This window comes from Prinia subflava, chromosome 2 (assembly GCF_021018805.1).
Source record: "Prinia subflava isolate CZ2003 ecotype Zambia chromosome 2, Cam_Psub_1.2, whole genome shotgun sequence".
Lineage (NCBI taxonomy): Eukaryota > Metazoa > Chordata > Aves > Passeriformes > Cisticolidae > Prinia > Prinia subflava.
Window position 1 is genome coordinate 35,185,344 of NC_086248.1, and position 20,086 is coordinate 35,205,429.

General features: G+C 38.7%; 1 protein-coding gene across 4 annotated transcripts in view; it reads right to left on the reverse strand.

The window, feature by feature from the left end:
- Window positions 1-61: 61 nt before the first annotated feature.
- The window catches only part of SNX14 (sorting nexin 14), a 45,936-nt gene continuing 25,911 nt past the window's right edge, over window positions 62-20,086 (reverse strand). For 2 of the 4 annotated variants that reach the window (XM_063389589.1, XM_063389588.1), the window contains exons 16-29: window positions 19,850-19,876; window positions 15,996-16,128; window positions 15,139-15,340; window positions 14,146-14,229; window positions 13,909-14,009; window positions 13,508-13,619; window positions 11,720-11,760; window positions 11,437-11,556; window positions 7,111-7,234; window positions 6,430-6,594; window positions 5,283-5,378; window positions 4,507-4,598; window positions 4,296-4,352; window positions 62-889 (exon numbers count right to left, since the gene is read on the reverse strand). In XM_063389589.1, coding sequence (XP_063245659.1) covers window positions 851-889; window positions 4,296-4,352; window positions 4,507-4,598; window positions 5,283-5,378; window positions 6,430-6,594; window positions 7,111-7,234; window positions 11,437-11,556; window positions 11,720-11,760; window positions 13,508-13,619; window positions 13,909-14,009; window positions 14,146-14,229; window positions 15,139-15,340; window positions 15,996-16,128; window positions 19,850-19,876 — 1,393 coding nt within the window. In that variant the 3' untranslated portion in view covers window positions 62-850. The remainder of the gene's footprint in view (window positions 890-4,295; window positions 4,353-4,506; window positions 4,599-5,282; window positions 5,379-6,429; window positions 6,595-7,110; window positions 7,235-11,436; window positions 11,557-11,719; window positions 11,761-13,507; window positions 13,620-13,908; window positions 14,010-14,145; window positions 14,230-15,138; window positions 15,341-15,995; window positions 16,129-19,849; window positions 19,877-20,086) is intronic. The other 2 variants (XM_063389591.1, XM_063389590.1) reach the window with 1 other exon arrangement.

Consider the following 20,086-nt stretch of genomic DNA (forward strand, 5'->3'; position numbering starts at 1 on the left):
TGATTAAAGTATCTCTGTCTTCTTCTGTAAGTAAAACTTGTTAAAAATCCACACATAGAAATCTTTTTCAAAATCTCTTTTATAAAGGCTGGGCCAACAAATTAGGATTTACAGAGAAAAATCTTCCACACATTTTTATATGAATGAATTTTTATAAAATGCTGTGAACAGACTCACATCCTCTTTCCTAGGCCTGTAAAGAGGATGTCAGAAAAAACCCACAAAGCCAGATAAGAAACAGCAGAAAAATAAAGGCTAAATTAAAAGTCAAAACCACTTTTCACATCCATTATTATTTTAAGAGGGCTTTAGATTTGAAGATCAGGTATTACAAAGACTAAATTACAAATATGATTTTCCATGCTCACAGAAAAATTAAGGCTAAAGACAGTTCTGAGATTATTTGTATGCAGTAGATTCAATTATATACTTCTGTTGTTAAAAAAAATGGATTTGTTAAGACATTTTAAAATAACTTAATGAGAGGGTTCCACAACTTCTTCCAAACAATTTTTCTACATATCCTTTCAGGAAGACACCCAGTAATTGCTCTCTTAGCAAAGCATGGGTTGGCTGATCACCCAGCTGTCTTTTTTTATATCATCCTGTAATTTCATACACTGAGAGATTTTGCTGAAATTAGACTTTTACTGGTAACAGCTAAAACAAATTTTAAATAAAAAGTACAGATATTTTATTTAATTGCAATTGGTATTAAATTTTAATGTCTTTATTGCATGTTATTTTTTTAACTTAAATTTTAAGGTATTTACAACAAAATATACAAAGCAATGTTAAAATGCTACATTTCCATTATAACAGTGCACAGCAGATCCTGCTGGGTGTCCACTCACATCCAACTTGACACAGAGCTTGCTTCCTTTGGACCCTGTTAAACAGGAAATTTACTTATTAAATTTGAAAATGTGTATTTCCATAGAAATGACTGAACTGAGCTGCAATGATTATTGCTATCTGAAAACATCCACTTGAAACCAGAGTTACAAGAATGGAATGCTACTGTGTTTTAATACTATTTCTCAAAATAGGTGTTTTCTTCTTTCTCTAGAAGTTCTCACCTCCCCCATTCCTAACTGCTAAATACAGTTTTCTTGACACAGCAATTTTCTGCTCTGGAAATAGTACTGGAGAGAGATTTTTTCAAGTGGATTTCTTTCCTTATTCTGCTCGGAATGCTTTTCCCCTTTCAGCTGTCCCTTCTCCTTGTATCCAGTCTGATAGATTCCCAAGGGACTGGCTATACACTGTCTCAGAGGAGTTTTTCAGCTCTTGGAGCTTGCTCACTTACACATGCTGCCATCAAGCACAGCACACGTCAAGCGATCCAGCACATATCCGCACTGGAACGTGCGGCAGGAAATACCTTCAAGATACCAATCGCAAGAGTGGGAAGCAGACTGACATCCCCACTAAGGAAAATCTTCCCATTTCTCCCATCACTGTTTTTTCTGCCAAAGGAGCAGTGCTCAAAACAAAACAACTGGGATGCTCGGTTTCCCCTCTAAAAGCTGACTAGGCGCAAACATTTTTCCATTCTTCACTGTAACTACAAAAACATTTTGGTAAGAAGCAACTCAAAAAGAACCAATCCATGCTGAACAGAGAGATCAGGCACTGGCTTGATTCCCCCCAGTACAATGGGCAGGTAAGTAAGAACCAGTCATTACTTCTAAACTTCCCCACTGCAGTTGTTAGGAAGAAACAATTCTCTTTTCAAGTGGTTTCATAGTGCCAAGTGCTTGCAGTGATTTTGGGAAAATGTTTTTAGGCTCTGGATGAAAACCACTGCCATCCCTCCATGCATATCCTCTCCATCTCGCATTTCCCCTCTCAATTCTGGCGCACTGACAAGCAGGTCCCACTGCCAAACTTCACAGATGCAGCACTTTGTTCTGTATTGCTCTCAGTGTATCTGAAAGTAAGGAAATAGCTCAAGTTCCCAGCTGAAGTATTTTTCTTCCTTTCCCGTACTGAAATCTGGGCTGGAAATTCCCTTGCTCTGTCCCCATCAGCTTCAGTCAGAGGGGACAGGGGGAGCCCACCCCTCACCTATACCATTTCACCAGGAGCAAAGGTGGCACTAGAGGTCCCTCCTCAGCAGGTGGTTATGAAACACTGCAGAGCAGCCAGGCAGTGTCACAGTTACACAGGAAAAAAGAATAGATCAGGAAGTAGAAAATGTGGTCTTGATTTACCTTGAATAATCTTTCTCTTGATTTGTTTTTGAAGGAAAAATATTTTTTCCCATTAAATATACACAGCTATGGAATCACAGCACGTCTGGGGTTGGAAAGTGCCTCTGGAGGTCACCTGGTCTAGACCTCAAAAGCAGAGCCACCTAGAGATGCTCAAGACCATGTCCAGACAGCTTTTAAGTATCTCCAAGGATGAGCGTCCCATGGCATCCCTGGGCACTGTGACAATGCTTGGTCACCCTCACAGTGAGGAAATGTTTCTTGATGTTCAGAGGGAAACTCTGGTGTTTCAGCTTGTGCCTGTTGCCACTGGTCCTGTTAGTGGGCACCACTGGTTCCATCCTCTTTGTACCTAGCCCTCAGGTATTTACAGACATCAATGTGATCCTTTGAGCTTTCTCTTCTCCAGGCTGAACAGGCCCTGCTCTCTAGCCTCTTCTCATAGGAGATACACCCCAGTGCCTTCATCATCCTCATGGCTCTCCACCAGATTCATTCCAGTATGTCCATGCCTATCTCGTACTGGGGAGCCCAGGCCTGGACACAGCACTCCAGGTGTGGCCCCACCAGTGCTGAGCAGAGGGCAGCATCACCTCCCTTGATCTGCCAGCAACACTGCTCCTATTGCAGCCCAGGATACCATCAGCCTTTTGTTCAGCTTTGTGTCTTTCCAGCTGGTTGGCCCTCAGCCCATCATGGGGCTGTTCTTCCCCAGGAACAGGACTTTGCATTTCTCTTTGCTTAAGTTTAGGAGGTTCCTGCCAGTCCATTTCTCCAGCCTACTTAGCTCCCTTTGGAGGGTAGCATGACCCTGTGGTTTATCAGCCACTCCTCCTAGTTTTGTGTCATCATCAGGCTTTGCACTCTGGCCCATCATCCAGATCATTAATGAAGATGTTAGACAGGACTGGAGCCACGACTGACCCCTTGGATAACTCCCTTGTTACTGGGCTGCCTCCAACTAGAGTTCATTCCATTAACCACCACCCTCTGGGCCTGACTGGTGCTTTAAAGACTGTTTAAATGCCACCCTTTTTTCTCCATAATCAACTGAAGAAAGATCAGTGTTCCAATACATATCTATAATTAGCTGCTGAGATACAAAACCAGTTCAGCAGAGTAAAACAACAGGGCTAAGTCAGGTCTTTTTTTCTGCACTCAGGTCCCCAGGCTATTTCTTTGCTCCCTTGGTCAGCTGGGTCCTCTTTTGCCTGTTTTTAGCTGTCTCAGCACTGGCCTGAGGAGGGCAGCTATAGAGCTGAAGCACAAAGTAGGTCAGACTTGCTGAGCCAGCCTCATTTCACTGAAAACAATGGAAATGTCCTGGTTTGTTCCAATATCTTGTTTTTGTTTCTGTTTGTCATGCAAAACAAATCACTGCTGGCACTCCGCAGTTCTCAGGCACTGGGGTCATGCAACGAGCATTTATTGTTAGTGAGGGGGTTTTCCTGATTTGTTTGGGGGTTTTTCTACTAGCTAACTAGCAGGTATCTCCTGCTTGCCATGAAGACCAAACTGTAAAATTACCATGTAAAAATCTGTGAAGGTTTGATATACATAAATACAAATATCAGACAGATCCCAAACCTAATGATAAGCATTTATAGAGCAATATCTGTTGTGCTCCTTTATCTGGATAGCTGAAGTTAACATTGCAGTGACCAAACTAGAGGTAAGAAATCCTCCTGCCAGATATTCTCAAGAAAAATGCTGCAGCTTGACCTGACCTTTGCATGCAGAATTTCCTTCCTAAATTGGGAAATGCACAAAATAGAGTGGAGACAATCAAAGAGAAAGGCACGGAGATCCTGACTGCTGTTGATCTGTCCAAGTCTACTGAAAGGCAGCTCAGACTCGCAGCATGCTAAACAAATGTGCCTGAGCTGATTTGGAAAGAGATAAGTAGCCAAAATGTAAGTAACTCAGATTTCAATTATTTCAATGTATTAGAAAAACACATACTTTCCCCAAAATTTAGAATTAATATTAGTAATAGAGAACAACAGCAAAATACACCAGTGACCAGACTAAGTAGTAGCTTGAAGAACTCTGCAGTTCTTGAATGGAATTAGCACATACCTTACTCAGCTCTGGAAAGAGCTCTTGAATCCCAATGTCCAGCAGAACATAAGTTAACTAAAAAGAAATACAGAAAATTAAGGACACTCCAAAGCAAAACTACTGCTTTTTATTCTCCATTCTGAGTAACAGCCTATTCCTCTACTATATCAAACATTCCCTTGAGGAGATCCTGTGCCAGAAGGCAGGTTTGTCACATGTTATGAGTTACCTGTTTGTTGAGCACTGGTTGCTGCAGTCCATCAAACAGAAGCCTGATGCCTTCGTATTTAGCCTCTTCCCCAATGCACTTGCCTATTAAATCTAGACCAAATTCCAAAAACAAATACACAAGTCATGAGGAAGCACTGCAAAGCACCTTTATGATGCAGTTACAGAATTCCAGTAATTAACAAGAAAAAAACTGTTTAAATTTAAGAAAGAGTTCAATTTGTTTCTGTCTCAAATGGTAAATGGAAAAAAACCCCACACTTTTGGGTTCATCCTTTTCTCCTCCCTTTCCTTCAGGGCTCCATATCTAAGTAATTACTACACTTTTTATAATACAATATTTTGATCTAATGCACTGTTTAATAAATCACAAGCTAAATTTTTTAAAATTTCTTTCAAATAAATGGGCCCCTCTTTCCTAGTTTATACAGTGCAAGGAGACCTCAGATGTACCTTCCAGCTTAATGATATGCCTTTTTAAATAGTTTTAATCTGGGTAAAATACGAACCATAGGAACGTTCAAAAGCTGAAAAATTATGGTATTAAGTACATGTGTAAAGCTCTTGATTTTCATCATCATGTCTTTATTAATCACTATGCTACAACCTTAGATGACAAAACTGAACTGTTGTGTTTTTACACCTGGTATTCCAGTGAACTCAAATCTCTGCAGCCCAAGTATTATTTGATTTGGAAAGATAGTGTGACTGTATCTGGCTTAAATATCTGCTTGAACAATTAACCATACTCCTACAGGCAGTCATGGAATACAGAACCTGGAATATATCTCATCATTTCTTCAAAAGTCTGCTTTGCTCGTTTCTGTTTATCCTGGAGAGAGCGAGGCTCAGTGTTCTCACAGAACACGGCATCTGCAGGGAAGACACATTGAAAAAAATGTATCTTTAGACAGCTACACATCACTGACATAGAAATGTGTTTTGGATTGTGACTTCAAAACTGAACTTCTTCTCTGTATTGTGTTGATTAGAAGGGAATTCTAGTCTTGGCAGACCATACTTTTTGCTTGCATTAGCCCAATCGAATCCAGGATACCCACCCTGTTTGAAGGACAATCACCTTTTCACAATTTGTTTCCATTCTTTTCAAAATTTAAAGCATTCTCTTCTAAGTTTGGATCAACTCTACTTTAGGTTAGTTATGATCTCCTTACTCACAATTTCCCTTATGCTTTCAAAACCATAAGCAGTATTGACACCTTGTGCTGAAACACTGTCTGGAACTGTAAAAACTTCCAATTTACCTACGAATGAGAAAGCAAAAATTGCTATTCGTCTGAAATAACAGGTGCTCAGTTTTGGTTTTAGGCTCTGAAAGTCTTACTGCACTCCTTTTTTGCCTTTCACAACCTTCATTTTTGGTTTGATAAGGACATAGCTGTCTTGACTCCAGAGTTTTGGCCAGGTGCATTTTTCGATCAGATAGCAGTCAGGTAATACTCCACAGTTGTGAGGGAATTTAAATTTTCTTTAATTCGCTCTCCCCTTCCCTTATATGAAGGTGAGGAACACTCAAGCCCTCTCAAAAGCCAACCACAACAAAGGGAACTAAAAACTTAACAATACAAGGCTGAGGTAGTACATAAGTGAAGTAACTTGACAACTTCATGAAACATTTGCGTCAATACACTAAACCACCCTCATTCTGTTTTTCTTGTTCTTTGCACATCCAAGCAAATTACTATCCGTAATACTTTTTTCTGTAATAATCACTGACAGACAACATGGATGACTCAACATCTTTCCACAACAAGCTTTGAAGTTACTCCAGGCCCATTTGATTTTTAATACTACACCGGCGTTAGTCAGCATTGCAAAGTTTAGCACTCAGAAACTTCACTGAAGAGATTCCAAACCCCAGACTAGGCATTATTTTTTCATCAGATATGTAACTATTACTGACCTCTCAGCAGTGTTATCAGAGAAACCAGGCGGTGCTCCTCAAATAGCTGTTCTAACTTGTTATGCAAGTAATAATCTGTGTATAGTTCCAATGTATTTTTGAAGAGAATTCTTCCTCCCATCAAGAGATGATGCAGCCAGTCAGGAATGTGGAAAACTACCCTACCTGCAAAGTCACAGCAACATCTGTGAGCAGTAACATATATGAGGGTCTCCTAACATTCATGATAAAAGAATCATTTATTCAAAGAAAAAAAAGTTTGCAAGCAAGAAAAGATTATTTCATTTTTATTAGTGCAGCACTGAAAATATTGGTATTCTCTACGGTGCTTCTCAAATACTTCCTTCAGCTGTTTCTATTAATTTAACAAATCCAGTTCCCAGAGTCTAACAGCAGCTTAGGTAGACCTCAGAAAAGGGATAGGACCTACTCTCATAAACTCATATTACTCAGATGCAGAAAGATGGAGACATAAAGAAACAAAGCAATGATGAATGATGAATGACATTTTAGCACCACAATAAAGTCTTCTAAGGAATGACTATGTTACAAAGTTGTATACTAGCTTGAAAGTGTTGAGTTATATATGACTGCTACCATAGAATTTCATTTCTTAGCAGAGACTGTGAACTTCATATTTGTCATGAAGTATACAAATAAATAAGAGAAATTGCTTCTTACCAACATACATTAAGTAGTCATAGACTCCTTCTATGGTCATCATTTCCATGAAGTAATTCTGATTTTGTCGTCTTTCAGTATTCTCAGACCGGTTTGCATTATTCTTGAATAAATCATTAAAAAGCTAAAAACAGAAAGAGAAGACTGAAATCACTGCATTCAAAGGCAAAAGATAGCCACCAGTCCTTTGGGTTGGTTTCTTTTCATAGAAGTAGCTTCTTTCCAGAGCTTTCAAAGAACTGATATGTGGTGTTGATTTGTTTCATTGTTTCTGGTTCTTATTTTCAAATCCTTCACTTTCCAATAAAGAGCATATCACATGTTGCCAAGATACACCAAAATACCAGGGTTCAGAACAAATCAGCTCTGAGACATTAGTTCATGAGCCCTTCTGCTTCCACTACCTTCTTCCAACCTAAACAATTGTATGATTGTACGCATCTAGACTTTGTTATCAGAGGTTCTGATTTCCTTGATGCACCCTGCTCTGAAAATGAGGGGCTAAGTGATACAGCGTTTGTCTGCCTTAAATCACAAGGGAAGCCTGTAACATCAAAGTATTCCTAAAAGTTCCTGTTGGTTTCCACTTTGAAATAAATACAATGGTTTCCAGGCAAAATATACAAGTTTTTTACAGAGAGATATATCTTTTCCCCCTGCTAGCTTAATGATTTATAGTAAAATCTTTACGAACTAACATTTGGTTTCTTTCCATTTATCTCATTTCTCAATTATACTCCTCTAGCCTTCTATTCTCCTAGGTCATCACCCTCCTCCCTGATCCCTCTATTTCCTTGCCTTCGATTCTTCCTGAAAAGATACACTAATTCTTGCAAAACTCCAAGAGGCTCTTCCCTGCACACCAAAAGGGGTCCCAAGCCACCTAGGTAGTAGTCCTTGCCTCCCCTGCACTGTGAATCCCAGCAGAGGGGAAAGAATAAGTCTCAAAATCCTGATGTTTTCCATATTTAATACCCAGCAATCCCCACTAACAGTTTATTTTCAATTAACTTACCCCCAAAATAGTTAATAAATAGATATAAAATAGGACTTACACAAAATATTCTGTATTATGAAAGGAGAGTTCTAAAGTTTATGCCAGGGTTCTAAAAAAAATCCTAGAACTAGAAGCAAATGCAACATAATCACAGAATTGCCTAGGATGAGATGATTGCCACTCACAGAGAGTTTTTTTTACCACTCCCAAAATAACATTAGTTCCAAGGAACAGGAAGCAATTTGCTTATATGTGGTTCACTTTCTGTACTGCAATTCTCCCCAAAATAAATAAAGCCAAACCCATCAAATCACAACGCTCTCTGAATCACGCAACTCTCTAAACAGAACGCTTTGCACTCTTAGGAAAAATTACATCAGGACATCTGGCAGGAGTCAGGGTTTTGACCTGTACTCCTTCAGGCCCTCTCTTTTGTTAAGTGCTGTGCTGCTGGTATTACCTTCACAGGGTTCACTCAAACTAAACAACACCAACTTATCACACACAAATTACATAAAAGGGCAAATATGGCTAATGCACTGGTGGATGATTGGTATCCAGGAATGTAACAAACCTAAAAAGAACACATAATTATTCACACCTACTTCGTGAAAACATCCCTGCTAGGTTGTTTAAAAAACTCTGTATAAAATGAAGTCTACATCGTCAATACTGAAGCCAGAACAGCACAAAAACCTTAGTTGTAGTATTTTAACTTAAACAAGAGGCTCCTTTATTTTTTAGAACACACCCCATGAGCTGACAAAGGTGATACATACTGAGCCAACTCAAAGTAGCCCATTTTGCAATGTAGGCACAGGTGCAGAGCAGTGTCTGGAGGCCAAACTAAATCATTAACAGCAATCTGGTAGGTAACCTATAAAAAATTAAACATGAAGGCCAGCTTAGGGCAAAGCTTTTTGACTTTCAAGTGCTATTTCCACATTCATTCCAAACCAGAAGTAACATCTTTGGAATACTGACTGTACCTCCATACATGGATAATCTGTATTGTACCTTAAACAGTTATGGTTCCTTGATCAGAGGCACACTTTGAAAGCATTTCAGAATGCAATCTGCAATGCACTGCAGCAGCCGTAACAAAAAGTGGCATTAGACCTTTACTTCCATGTCTTACTTTCCAGTATCTTGGCTCGGAAGAAATTCAAGTGAAAAATGCACAACTGGATATCTAGCACAGAAGTTGAGATTATACTCACAATTCAGATAAGCACAGGATTTTGCTTTGGATGTTTCTGTGCATGTTAATATTTGAGACTAACACCACAAACCTCAATGCCCTCATTATTTGTATCTTTAAGATTAAACAGTAATCATGATTATAACCATGAAATAGTCTTAAAACGTTTACAATGAGGAAATTCTGTGAACTAGTATTGATTAATGGGAGTCAAGCTCTTGTAGTCAGTGAAAAGATAAAAAAGCCTGTATTAAGAAAAAAAGCCTTGCACAACAGGCTATTATACCTTCCTGGGAAAAGCAAGCAAAGGAAGCATGAATGTTCATATGAAGTGCCTCACAGAAAACAAAAGTTACTCAATGGTGAGTGCATATGTAAACATACACTCATACATTCCAGCACAGGTGTGAACTGCAAAAAAAGAACACCTTGACTATGAACAATATCTACAGCCAGAGGCATAAACATCTCTCCTGTTCTTCCTGCTCATGTAAAAAGTGCAGAGGATTATACCAGAATGGCAAGAAGAAAGATTGCATGCATCATCTGAATCACATCAGTCAGTGTAAGTGATCATGTCTTCTTCCAACTAGCTACTCAGAAACATGTATTACACTGCTGGTATTCCAAAAGCAGCTTTTATTGCTGTTGGCAGGCCATCACAAGCCAGCAGAACAATGCCTTTATTGGCATATTTTGCAAAGTCTGCATCAGCTGAGAAGTCCTGACCTATTATAGCAAGTCTGACAAAAGTATGTTCAGAAGATGATCGAGCTGCTTACAGATCTTCTGAACAGCAACACGGCCAGAAATCCTGCTAGTGCCTCTAGGAGGGGGAAATGGAGGTTTTTGTTCACTTGTTTTTTTTATCCAGGCAGGTTGGTAACTCTTATTCTGTTGAATCTAATACAGAATGAAATCCAATTGCTCCTGGTTATACTGGGGTAGATTACCCACATTCATCGTGCATTTTTAACTATAAGTCTTTCCACCAATATTTAAAACACACAAACATATACACGGCCCAGGAATATTGAAAGGGAACAAGCATGAAGAAGATCTGTCAGGACATTAGGCACATTTCTGACTGGGCCTGCCCAGACAGACCTTCAGGCATTTCTTATTCAGCCTACTGAGGAAGAGGGAGCCTGCATGAACCCCACTCATGGCAGCACAAGCACCAGGGAGCATACAGTCAGCACAGTCTAACATGTTGAAACTGAAATAAACAGATCTGTGTCAGAAAACACACATGAGAACATGGTGGCAACATAAGCATTAGCTGGAAATCGACCACCATTTACCAAAAAACTGAAGAACTCTCTTGCTATGAGATAACATGTTCTTCTCACAGATGGGCACTCAGGAAGTGCTAACCTTTCATCTCTTTGGCTGCCTGCCAGATCTCCACACAGGCAGCTCACACAGTCCTGGGACAGACATCTGGCATTCACCTCCCTCACCAGAAGTGAGGTGCCTTGCTACTGCACAGCAGTCACTGCACAGAATCACAGAATGGACTGGTTTGGAAGGGACGTCAAAGAGCATCTAGTCCCAACCCCCTGCTATGGGCAGGGACACCTTTCACTAGACCAGGCTGCTCAGAGCTCCATCCAATCTGGCATTGAACACTTCCAGGGATGGGGCATCCACAACCTCTCTGAGCAACCTGTTCCAGCACCTCGCCACCCTCACAGCTACACATTTTTTCCTAATATCAAATCAAAACCTACTCTCAGTTCCACTTCCCCTTGTCCTGTCACTAAATGCTTTTGTGAAATTCCCGCTCCATCTTTCTTGTAAGGCTTCCCTCAGGAACTGGAAAGATGCATGTCTGCACAAATATGTCACGTTTCAAAACAGAAGTGAAAGTGCAGTACTGAACAGCTCAAGTCTATGCCACACATATCTGGGGAGAAGGAAATGTGTATTACTCCAGTCTGCCTTTGGTCTGGCCTTTGGACTGAACACCCTCAGAGTCTGCATCCCTAGACAGCATTTTCCAGCTTGGCTTCATCTGAAATAGTATTAGTTAATGAGTTCTAAGACAGCTCCCTAGTATGAGAGAAAATGTACAGTCAGATTTCCCCACTTCTGCAAAATGGGAAAGGAACATGACTTACTGTACCTTCTTATTATTTTCAGAAGTGGGACTCAAAATGGTAAGTTCGGGCCTGCTTGGTTTAGGTTTGGGAGATTCACAGGAATTGATAAAATTCATGATGAATGGCTCCAAATGCTGACCTTTCTGAAAAAAGATATGAGTGACCTGTTACTTGTGTAATTACAGGAAAGTGAAAACAAAAACAAAAAAGATTTTTCAAACAAAGTTTTGATTTGCCTGCAATTTAGTAATCCTGTAAAATTAGCTAATGAAGTTAAGATATTAGCAACCTGAAAGACTTGCTCACCTCTTTCATCAGCTTTCCTGGAACAGATTTTATGATTTTACCTACAAGTAGAAACAAACAAAAACTTTCTGTTATCACTGTCTGATTTGAAAGATATGTTGCTCTGCTAGATTTTATGTATTTATTGTATGTATTTACAGTTATTTAAAAATACAGTAATTTTTAAAATCTGCTTGTTTTCTTTTTGATTTGGCACAAAACCCTACGAAAATAGTTTTGCACATAACCAGCTTGTAACCTAGTGATTACTACTCTTCAAGAAAAGATACTTAAGAAGATACAGATTATTAATCTGAATACTTTTTTAAAAAAACACAATAAAGTACTGTAGGTCTACCTTTTAAGTCTCCTAGAGTTTAACCATAAATAGCTCTAGCACAGTACTGCTACACCAGTACAGGCAAAATTCCCGGTATTTAAGTTAGTCATAGAATCATAAATATTTATCACAGAATAACTCAAGAAACTCAGATTCTGTTCTTGCTGTGGAAAAACCAGCAAGTCTGGAGAGATTCTGGGAAGAACCAGCTTCAAAAACTCTGGTGAGTAGAATTTTCTAAATTGGACAGGTTACAGCTGTGGCCTTAATGATCAGCTCTTGTGTCCTGATAAGGCTACCAGGATATGGCACACTAACTTTGAATGCTGAAAAATGGAAGTGTCTAGGACTAGCTTTATTTTAAGCACTACAGTTTCAGTAATATTTTTTGTATCTAGGTGTCATTAAATTTGGCATTTACATCAGAAAGTAGGTACAACGATCAAATGATAATAATAAAAACCCTCATCCTCACAAAAAGCCCTGCTGAAATGCCAACACTTGTTATAATGCTCTTTATGGAAGTGAAGCACAGTCTCAGACAGGAAAGGCATTACAGCAAACACCATAATTATAAGCTTTTCTAAGGTTGTAGGGTTGGATCTAGAGGGAAGACCTGAAACAAAAACAAAACCTTTTGAGAAATGTCATTCAACAACTCATGAGGCAGACTGAGTGAAGGGCTGCCCCAGAAGGACACCACCAGGAGCGGGAGCTGTAGAAATGCAGTGGCACAGCTCAGACATGGCTCTCTGGGACCACAGCCACAAGTGGCACAAGATGTGAAGACAGAATGGCCATGAGGTTGACATGACCAGCTCAGACCCACTATTCTGAGACAAGCTACATTGCAGCCAAGTCACACTACAGTCGACTTTCCTGATTTATTATGAACTACTGTCATTGGACATTAGAACTTCTCAATTTCCATTTGACCTGCCTGTATCACACACACTGCTGCTTCAAATTAAGCATTTAAAGCTCATGTTAGAAATTATCTTAACACCTGCTAATACTAGAAATATCAAATATTGTAATTTTCAGAATAAAATAGGATTTTAATCAATGAAATCCAAAGGTAGTTTTGTAAGTGCTTATGCCATCTCATCTGCAAATACTGACAGACACACGCAGATTTGACTTGTGACAGTAACGGAAATTTTCTTGAACTACGAGTTTTTTTAAGAGAAACCTTATCATCTTGCTTGCTGACACAAAAATTCAAAAGCAATCACTTAAAACACTTTTTTCCAAAATTTTAAAATGTCTTTTTTCTTCATGGAAGAAGTATCAGCATAACTTGCTTGCTGAGCTATAATTTTAAGGGCTGTGAAGGAGCAGAGTTCTTATTTCCTATATTCACAAGAGTTATCTATCCATTACTAGCGTCATTCACAGAATCATAAGATTCAGTCACAGCATCCATGGCATTACTATTTGTCAGCATAAACAAGTAGCATATTACATACCAAGATTCACATCAGGTAACATTTTATCAAGAAACTGAGTCTCTCCTCCATTAGGGGATAGGAAGTCAGCTAAAAGCTGGCTGTTACTTAGTTCTGGATGTTGCAGAAGTTTCTTTGAGACAGAAGGAATAAAAGAAGTATAAGTACTTTAAACTTAATCTTCAAAAATCCATTTCTGCGTAACAAAAAGATATTCAAAAAGCACTATACCGCCACAGATACTGTCATTTGCTAGAGATTTCTGGTTTTGGTCATGTGAAACTTTAGCATTGCCCGCTTGAATCCTTCCTCTAACTATACAGTTACTTGGAAACAAATGACCAAAAACCCCCCAGACATTATTTTTTTAGTTTTTATCATTCGTTTTAGACTGCTCTTTGCTCCAAATGTTTGTTTGATACCTGCAGATATTCCTGAAACTCTTCTCTCTTGGATTTTAAGAATTCATAGTTCTTGGGGCCAATGATTCTCTTTGAAGGAAGCTGAGCATCAGGAAATGTACCTAATAAAGATATCAAGGAGATTAAATTATTCTTGCAATGCAATAAATACTGACCTTATTATTTTAAATTTCAGTTAAGTAATGAATGATAATCACAGCAGGGGGAAAATGGCTTTCCAAATGATGGAAAACATACCATGAAATTCCGTAAGCTTTGATTCAAGCACGTAAAATTCAAGATACCTCCTGTAGACAGACCAGTGTTCAGGTTCATGTCCAACTGGAGAAAAAAAAAGTTAAAAATAAACCACATTTTATGGCATCCAAGAGACAAATTAGAAACAGCAAACATATGCTGGATTATGATAAGAAAAACCTCAATTCCATTAGCCTCAGTGTTGTAGTAACATAAACTTCAAGGTAGTTTAAGTGTTACAGTAAAATGCATAACTGGAAGACAGATACAGTACTAATAAGGAAATTATCACCTCGTTTATGGGATCCCTACAATCTAAATGGGGTGCTGCATAACTCCAACATTTATGATGGCTGACTATATTAGATCCATTTTCAAACTTTTAACCAAATTAATTACAGAAATAGTACTTGAGTACTTGAATCCTCTGCACCACCAGCTTGAATGCTGATAATTTTTAATCCTATCACTGAAGATATCACTAAATGCTGTATTAGTCTCACTAACACAAATCCCAGCAGCCTTAGGATGATGCTGTTTTCCCTCACTCCATATGGATACTGATAAACTGACTGCAAACCATGATGGATCCTAATAAGCAAAAAATTTTCATTTCCTAAGAACTAATTTTAAGGTTCTATAAAAACTTATTTGTTATTCATTATTCCAAAGTTCACAGTGCATGAAAAAAAAAGTGCCAGGTGTTTATTAATATGAATTCTAAGGTAAGTATCTTTGGAAAGAGAACATTTCAAACTTTGGCACGAAGTCTAAATAGAACTGATTCATGCTGAGGAGTCAGTTCTCAACTTGCAGATGGTAAATGTGATTATTTATCTCTCAAACTCACTTTCTTGGAACTTTCAAGCCATTATTTTGAAATCAGAAGAATACATATACAAAACACACTGCAAGAGCCATCAGAATACAGCACACTACAAGATTCTGAGTTCACTTTCAAATGCCACTTTATTTATCTGCAACATTGCATACCTGCCCTTCTATCATTTCTTTCTACATCAATGCAGAATACAGGAATTCTCTCCTTTCTGTCTTTTCTTTCCAAGGAGGGATCATCAAAAAAATCAACATATGGGATGCTGATTTTCCATGCAGCAAGATTGCGGGGTGTGTTTGGGGTGGTAACAGCTTCCTCAGGAGAATCATCTTCCATCACCATGACACCTTCTTCGATCTGTAAGGATTCAAACACAGAGATCTCCAGTTCTAATTTAACTGGTGCAGTTTGCCTCTGCTTCTAACCCATTCCCTCCTCTTCCCTTTTTCAAATTTTCCATTCGTGCCCCAACAGTGGTTCAGGTAGTAATGTCCCATGCAGTAAATTCTACCACTGGCTCTATTCATGGCTGTTTAGCATGGAAGAAAAACATTAACTGAGGGAGACACTCAAGACAAATGAGAAAAGACTACTGGCTCCTGATCTACAGAGAAAATGTTGCATCACAGACCAACTCAACAGCAGTTTCTCCACTACATAATTTATGGTTTTAAGGTCTTGTGGCAGGCTGCAGATGAAGAGCCAGGCATGCAGTCCTGTGTTTGCCTTACTATCCAGAATTAAAGAAAAAACCATTGCTTACAAAAATATCTGACACTGCTGCATTTGGTAGTTCTCTCTACTAAAGCAATAAGCTCAGAAGCTCACAAAGTGGGGATAGGACCTTGGCTTGTGAATGAATACAGGGAAGATAAGGCAAATTAATCAGAAGCCAGCACATGAAAACTGTGTAGTGAAGATAGCAGCAACGTAATCTTTTAAAATCAGCAAAGGAGAACAAAAAATCCAAGCCCAACAAAGGGTTCAAGTAAAACTTAATGGTTTTACTCACAAAATCATCTTCTCCTTCATTTAAGTTATAGTTAGGCAACATAGCTCCTTCCATTGCAGAACTCTTGAATACACCTTTTATTTTGTTCCCTATTTTGCTGATTCCAAACGATTCTCCTCTCTTCTGTGTGGTCCTAGGATTACAGAAGCCACAGTTCACAACACAAAGCATATTATTACACAGCTGCTCATTAGGCCACTGCACACCGTATGCAGATAAGAGAAACAACTCTATAAACGGGTAGCCAATATATTTACAGTTCCACCTAAATAAAAATTCATTTATAGTAAATCTGTTCTCTGATCAATCGGCAAAACTTCTTGATTACACTTTTTAAGAGACATAGGATTCCCATATGCTTAACCATGAGTAAACTCTTACAATAATACCCTAGTAATTCACGACACAGAATAAACAATTAGCTAGATAAAACAACTTTGTTTTGACAGCAGAAACTGTGGTATTGCTACAGGCATGGACATCAAGTAGGTCATTAACTTTGTCCTTTTCCTTGTACTTGTATTTAAATATTTATCCTTCTGTCAAGTGTAGATGCATTTGTAAATGGAATTTTACAAGCACATATCATTCAAGATAGATCTCAGTTTTTAAGCAGTAAAGACAGATAAAAGGAATGTGCAAGGAGCAAGACTGAGCATGAGAGAAAACAGATGCAACTGAAGAATCTTGGCTTGAAGATCAGTCTGACTGAAAGATGAAGAGTTTTTAAAGTCTTGTCATTTATGACAAAGCGTCCAAAAGCCAACCAACCAGGTATGGGAAGAAAAAAAATACTTGGGCAGCAAGCACGCCCCTCACTGAGAGAACAGATTTTTTACTGGTCTTATGCCCTTACACAAGTCCTGACACTGAAGATTATATCTTGCACAGAAATGCTAGAAATTTTGGAAAGAAAAATGTTTCTGCTGAATACAACATCAGCCTGAGGTTCCTTATGGTGATCCAACATATACAGTTGAGAGACAAGTTAAAAATCAAGACAGTGAACTTCAGAAGCAAAACACTCGAAACATATTTATAAACTGATACTAGATGTACAATTAGTACTTCAGAAGACAAAAAAAATCCTGTTTCTTTTTCCTTTAAAACAAGAAACTATTGATTACTGGAAGGGATTACACAGAGAACAGCAGCAATCAGCAGGTAAAGCATTTCCATCGTTCATAAAACCATGCAGACAACGTCAACTGGTGACTCCAAGCATGCACGTCCATGTTAGTAATAACCTTCCTGCTCATAATTTTACACAGACTGTAACTGTGTACACAACTAAAGTTGCATGAACAACCCACTGTTTTTCCAAATCTTTTGCTTTTTCTAGCTCATATAATCATCAGCTCCAAAGCAGACAGGCACCATGTATCTTAATTATCTCTTCTATGTAAAGACAAGGTTACTTGGCTGCTTGCAGTCCAAAGCCATATTGAAAAAAAAAGCCATATTGAAGCCATATTGAATTTGACTCCATTCTTGAACTACCTCTACTACACGTTATTGTGCTGATCTGAGCTGTTTCACATAGGGGATCTTACCTGAATCTTGTTCAACTGCTTCAACACTGGGTTAGAAAACACACAATTTAATCAGACAAAACTAGCTCTTCTGGAAGGCTGGTATTTCAGACCTCTGGCTTAAACCTTGAAGGGAGTTTTCCTAATTCCTCTGAAAACCAGTGCAGTTCTCAAGAGTTTGAGCAAAAGCATTGCTTTGCACAAGGTCAGTGATTTGTTGGGAGGACCCCAGTCTCCAAGCAGTTCTTTCCCACACTGAGCATGCTCCAGGTGAAAGCAGCATTCACCTGTGCCTGTAGCGAGCCGTACGGAGCCAGAACCCAACCTGACAGCTAGGAACCAACCCCTCCAGCCCCAACACAGAGCCCAAAGATCACACCACGTGAATAAAAAGCAATCACTGAACTGGACAAGTATAAAGTGACAAATTAGGATGGGAGTCTCTTCACGGGAAGAGACAAATTCAGAACGAACACTGGTGAAGAGGGCACACAGACACTCTCAGCAATATATGGAGAGAACACAGTTTGGCAAAAATCCTTGATCACAAATCACATTAGATGAGCACGGAAAAGGAATCTTTAGATGTTAGCAAAGGTGGATGGACTGACCACGGGATGACTTAACATGTCAAAGAAATGGAGCAATAAAAAATACATACAAAAGGTATCACAATGAAAATCTAACAGATTCACTGGCTAAGCAGAAATAGAAGAAAGACCTTGAAACTAGGTAGAAGGAAAGAGATGAGACTAGGATAGGAGCAGGTTCAAGACACGAAGGACTAAAGATAACAGGAGGTAGTCAGTTTAGAACAGAGACTAGATTTTTTTTAAGACTTATCAACAAATATATATACGTCCAAAACTTGTTTGAGAAATATCCCACTCCCTTTAGTGCTAATCCACATAATAGCATTATTAGACCATCATGCTACAGTCGCTTTCTCAGGAGGGTCCTCTATGAAGAGTCTACAGGCTTCAACATTCCTGAAGAATGAAGTGACAACAAAAGCTTGGAACATTTCTTTTTTTTTTCAAACATTCCAGAAGTAACACATACCTAACATTAAAAAAATTACAATTATAGTTTACTCTACAACAGAGAATTGCAGACTGAAGACTGCAGTAGTCCACTGTGCACTGTGTCATTCTTTATGCATGGATGATTGCAAAATCATTTTCCCACAGGATGCACGCCTCATTCAGTGCACTGAACACATCTTGACAGGTGATGAGCCAGGGCTATGCAGCTGGAGAATATTGCTGTGAGCCTCTTTGGGTCAAGAAGGACCAGACCAGTTGTATATATCAGACAAGCCAGATATTAACATGCATGTGAAGGCTATAGTACCGTCTCCTCTGGCTGACAAAAATCCCTACACTCAGTTAGAAGAAATGCTGAGCACATACTGCTGCACTTGAAAATCAATGAGCTGCATTTATAATTCCAGAACTCCTTATTGTTCAACAATCAAACAAGTTACAGCTCAACACGCTGAACTGGCACATAAAATATAAAAGCAACTAACTACTTTGATTCTTAACCTGAAAAATTAAGTTGAAAAATTTCCCCTCATGACTAGTATGAGCAATCTACGTCATGCTGATGCTCTGATAAATTCTAAGGAAAAGTCCATAGGGAAAAGATTTTTTTCTGAGTTTGGATATCATGTATTTAAAGTGGCGTGAGTAATGTGAAAACAAACCACTGAACAGCTACTAAGGCGTTAATGAGTGGTCACATACTACCTACAGCAAATTATAAAAAATAGCATATATTGTCATCAAACCTGTAACAGTCACAAGAGAAGCTGCAGAGAGAAGTAATTTGGGCAACTGTTGGGTTTGAGTGCTTAAAAATCATAAAATGGTTGTATTTGCATGTGATGTTAGACAATGATCGCTCCAGATACAGCTTGCAAGATAAAACAAGCACCTAAGTGGATAACAATATGACACAAGCTGAAGGAAATTTTGGAGCAGCTAGCAGTCACAAGTAAAAAAAAAATGTTTCAAGCTCTGTGAATCTATTTCAAAACAAATTACAACAGACTGTTCACAACAAACAGTGTAAATGTACAACAAACAATGTTAATGTAATGCAAGCACAAGAAATTAGTAATTAAGCAATTTCTAAACACTTGTGAAGACGACTTGGGGAGTAAAGCTTTTTGTGAGGAGAAATGCACCTCAGTCCAAAGAAGACATTCATGTCTTTTACAAATAAAATGAACAATTACTGTCATAAAGGTTTATATGAAGTCATGAGACAGGTAGAATAACTAACACACAACATTTATTGAGTGTTAGATAGACTTACCGTAAGTCATCCAAACTCAGGCTACTTCTGCAACAACAGGCAAATAAATTACCTCAGAGCCCAGAGGAAATAAAAATGAAACAAAACCAAAACAGCAAAGAACCCAAACCAAACCAAATTTGACAGACCTATCCCAACAAAACTGAATAGGCTTTGACCATCACCATGGGTTAAGAAAAGAGGTAGTACAATTAAGAGTTCCTGACCTAGAATCCTAAGAAGTGAAATGTGAACAGT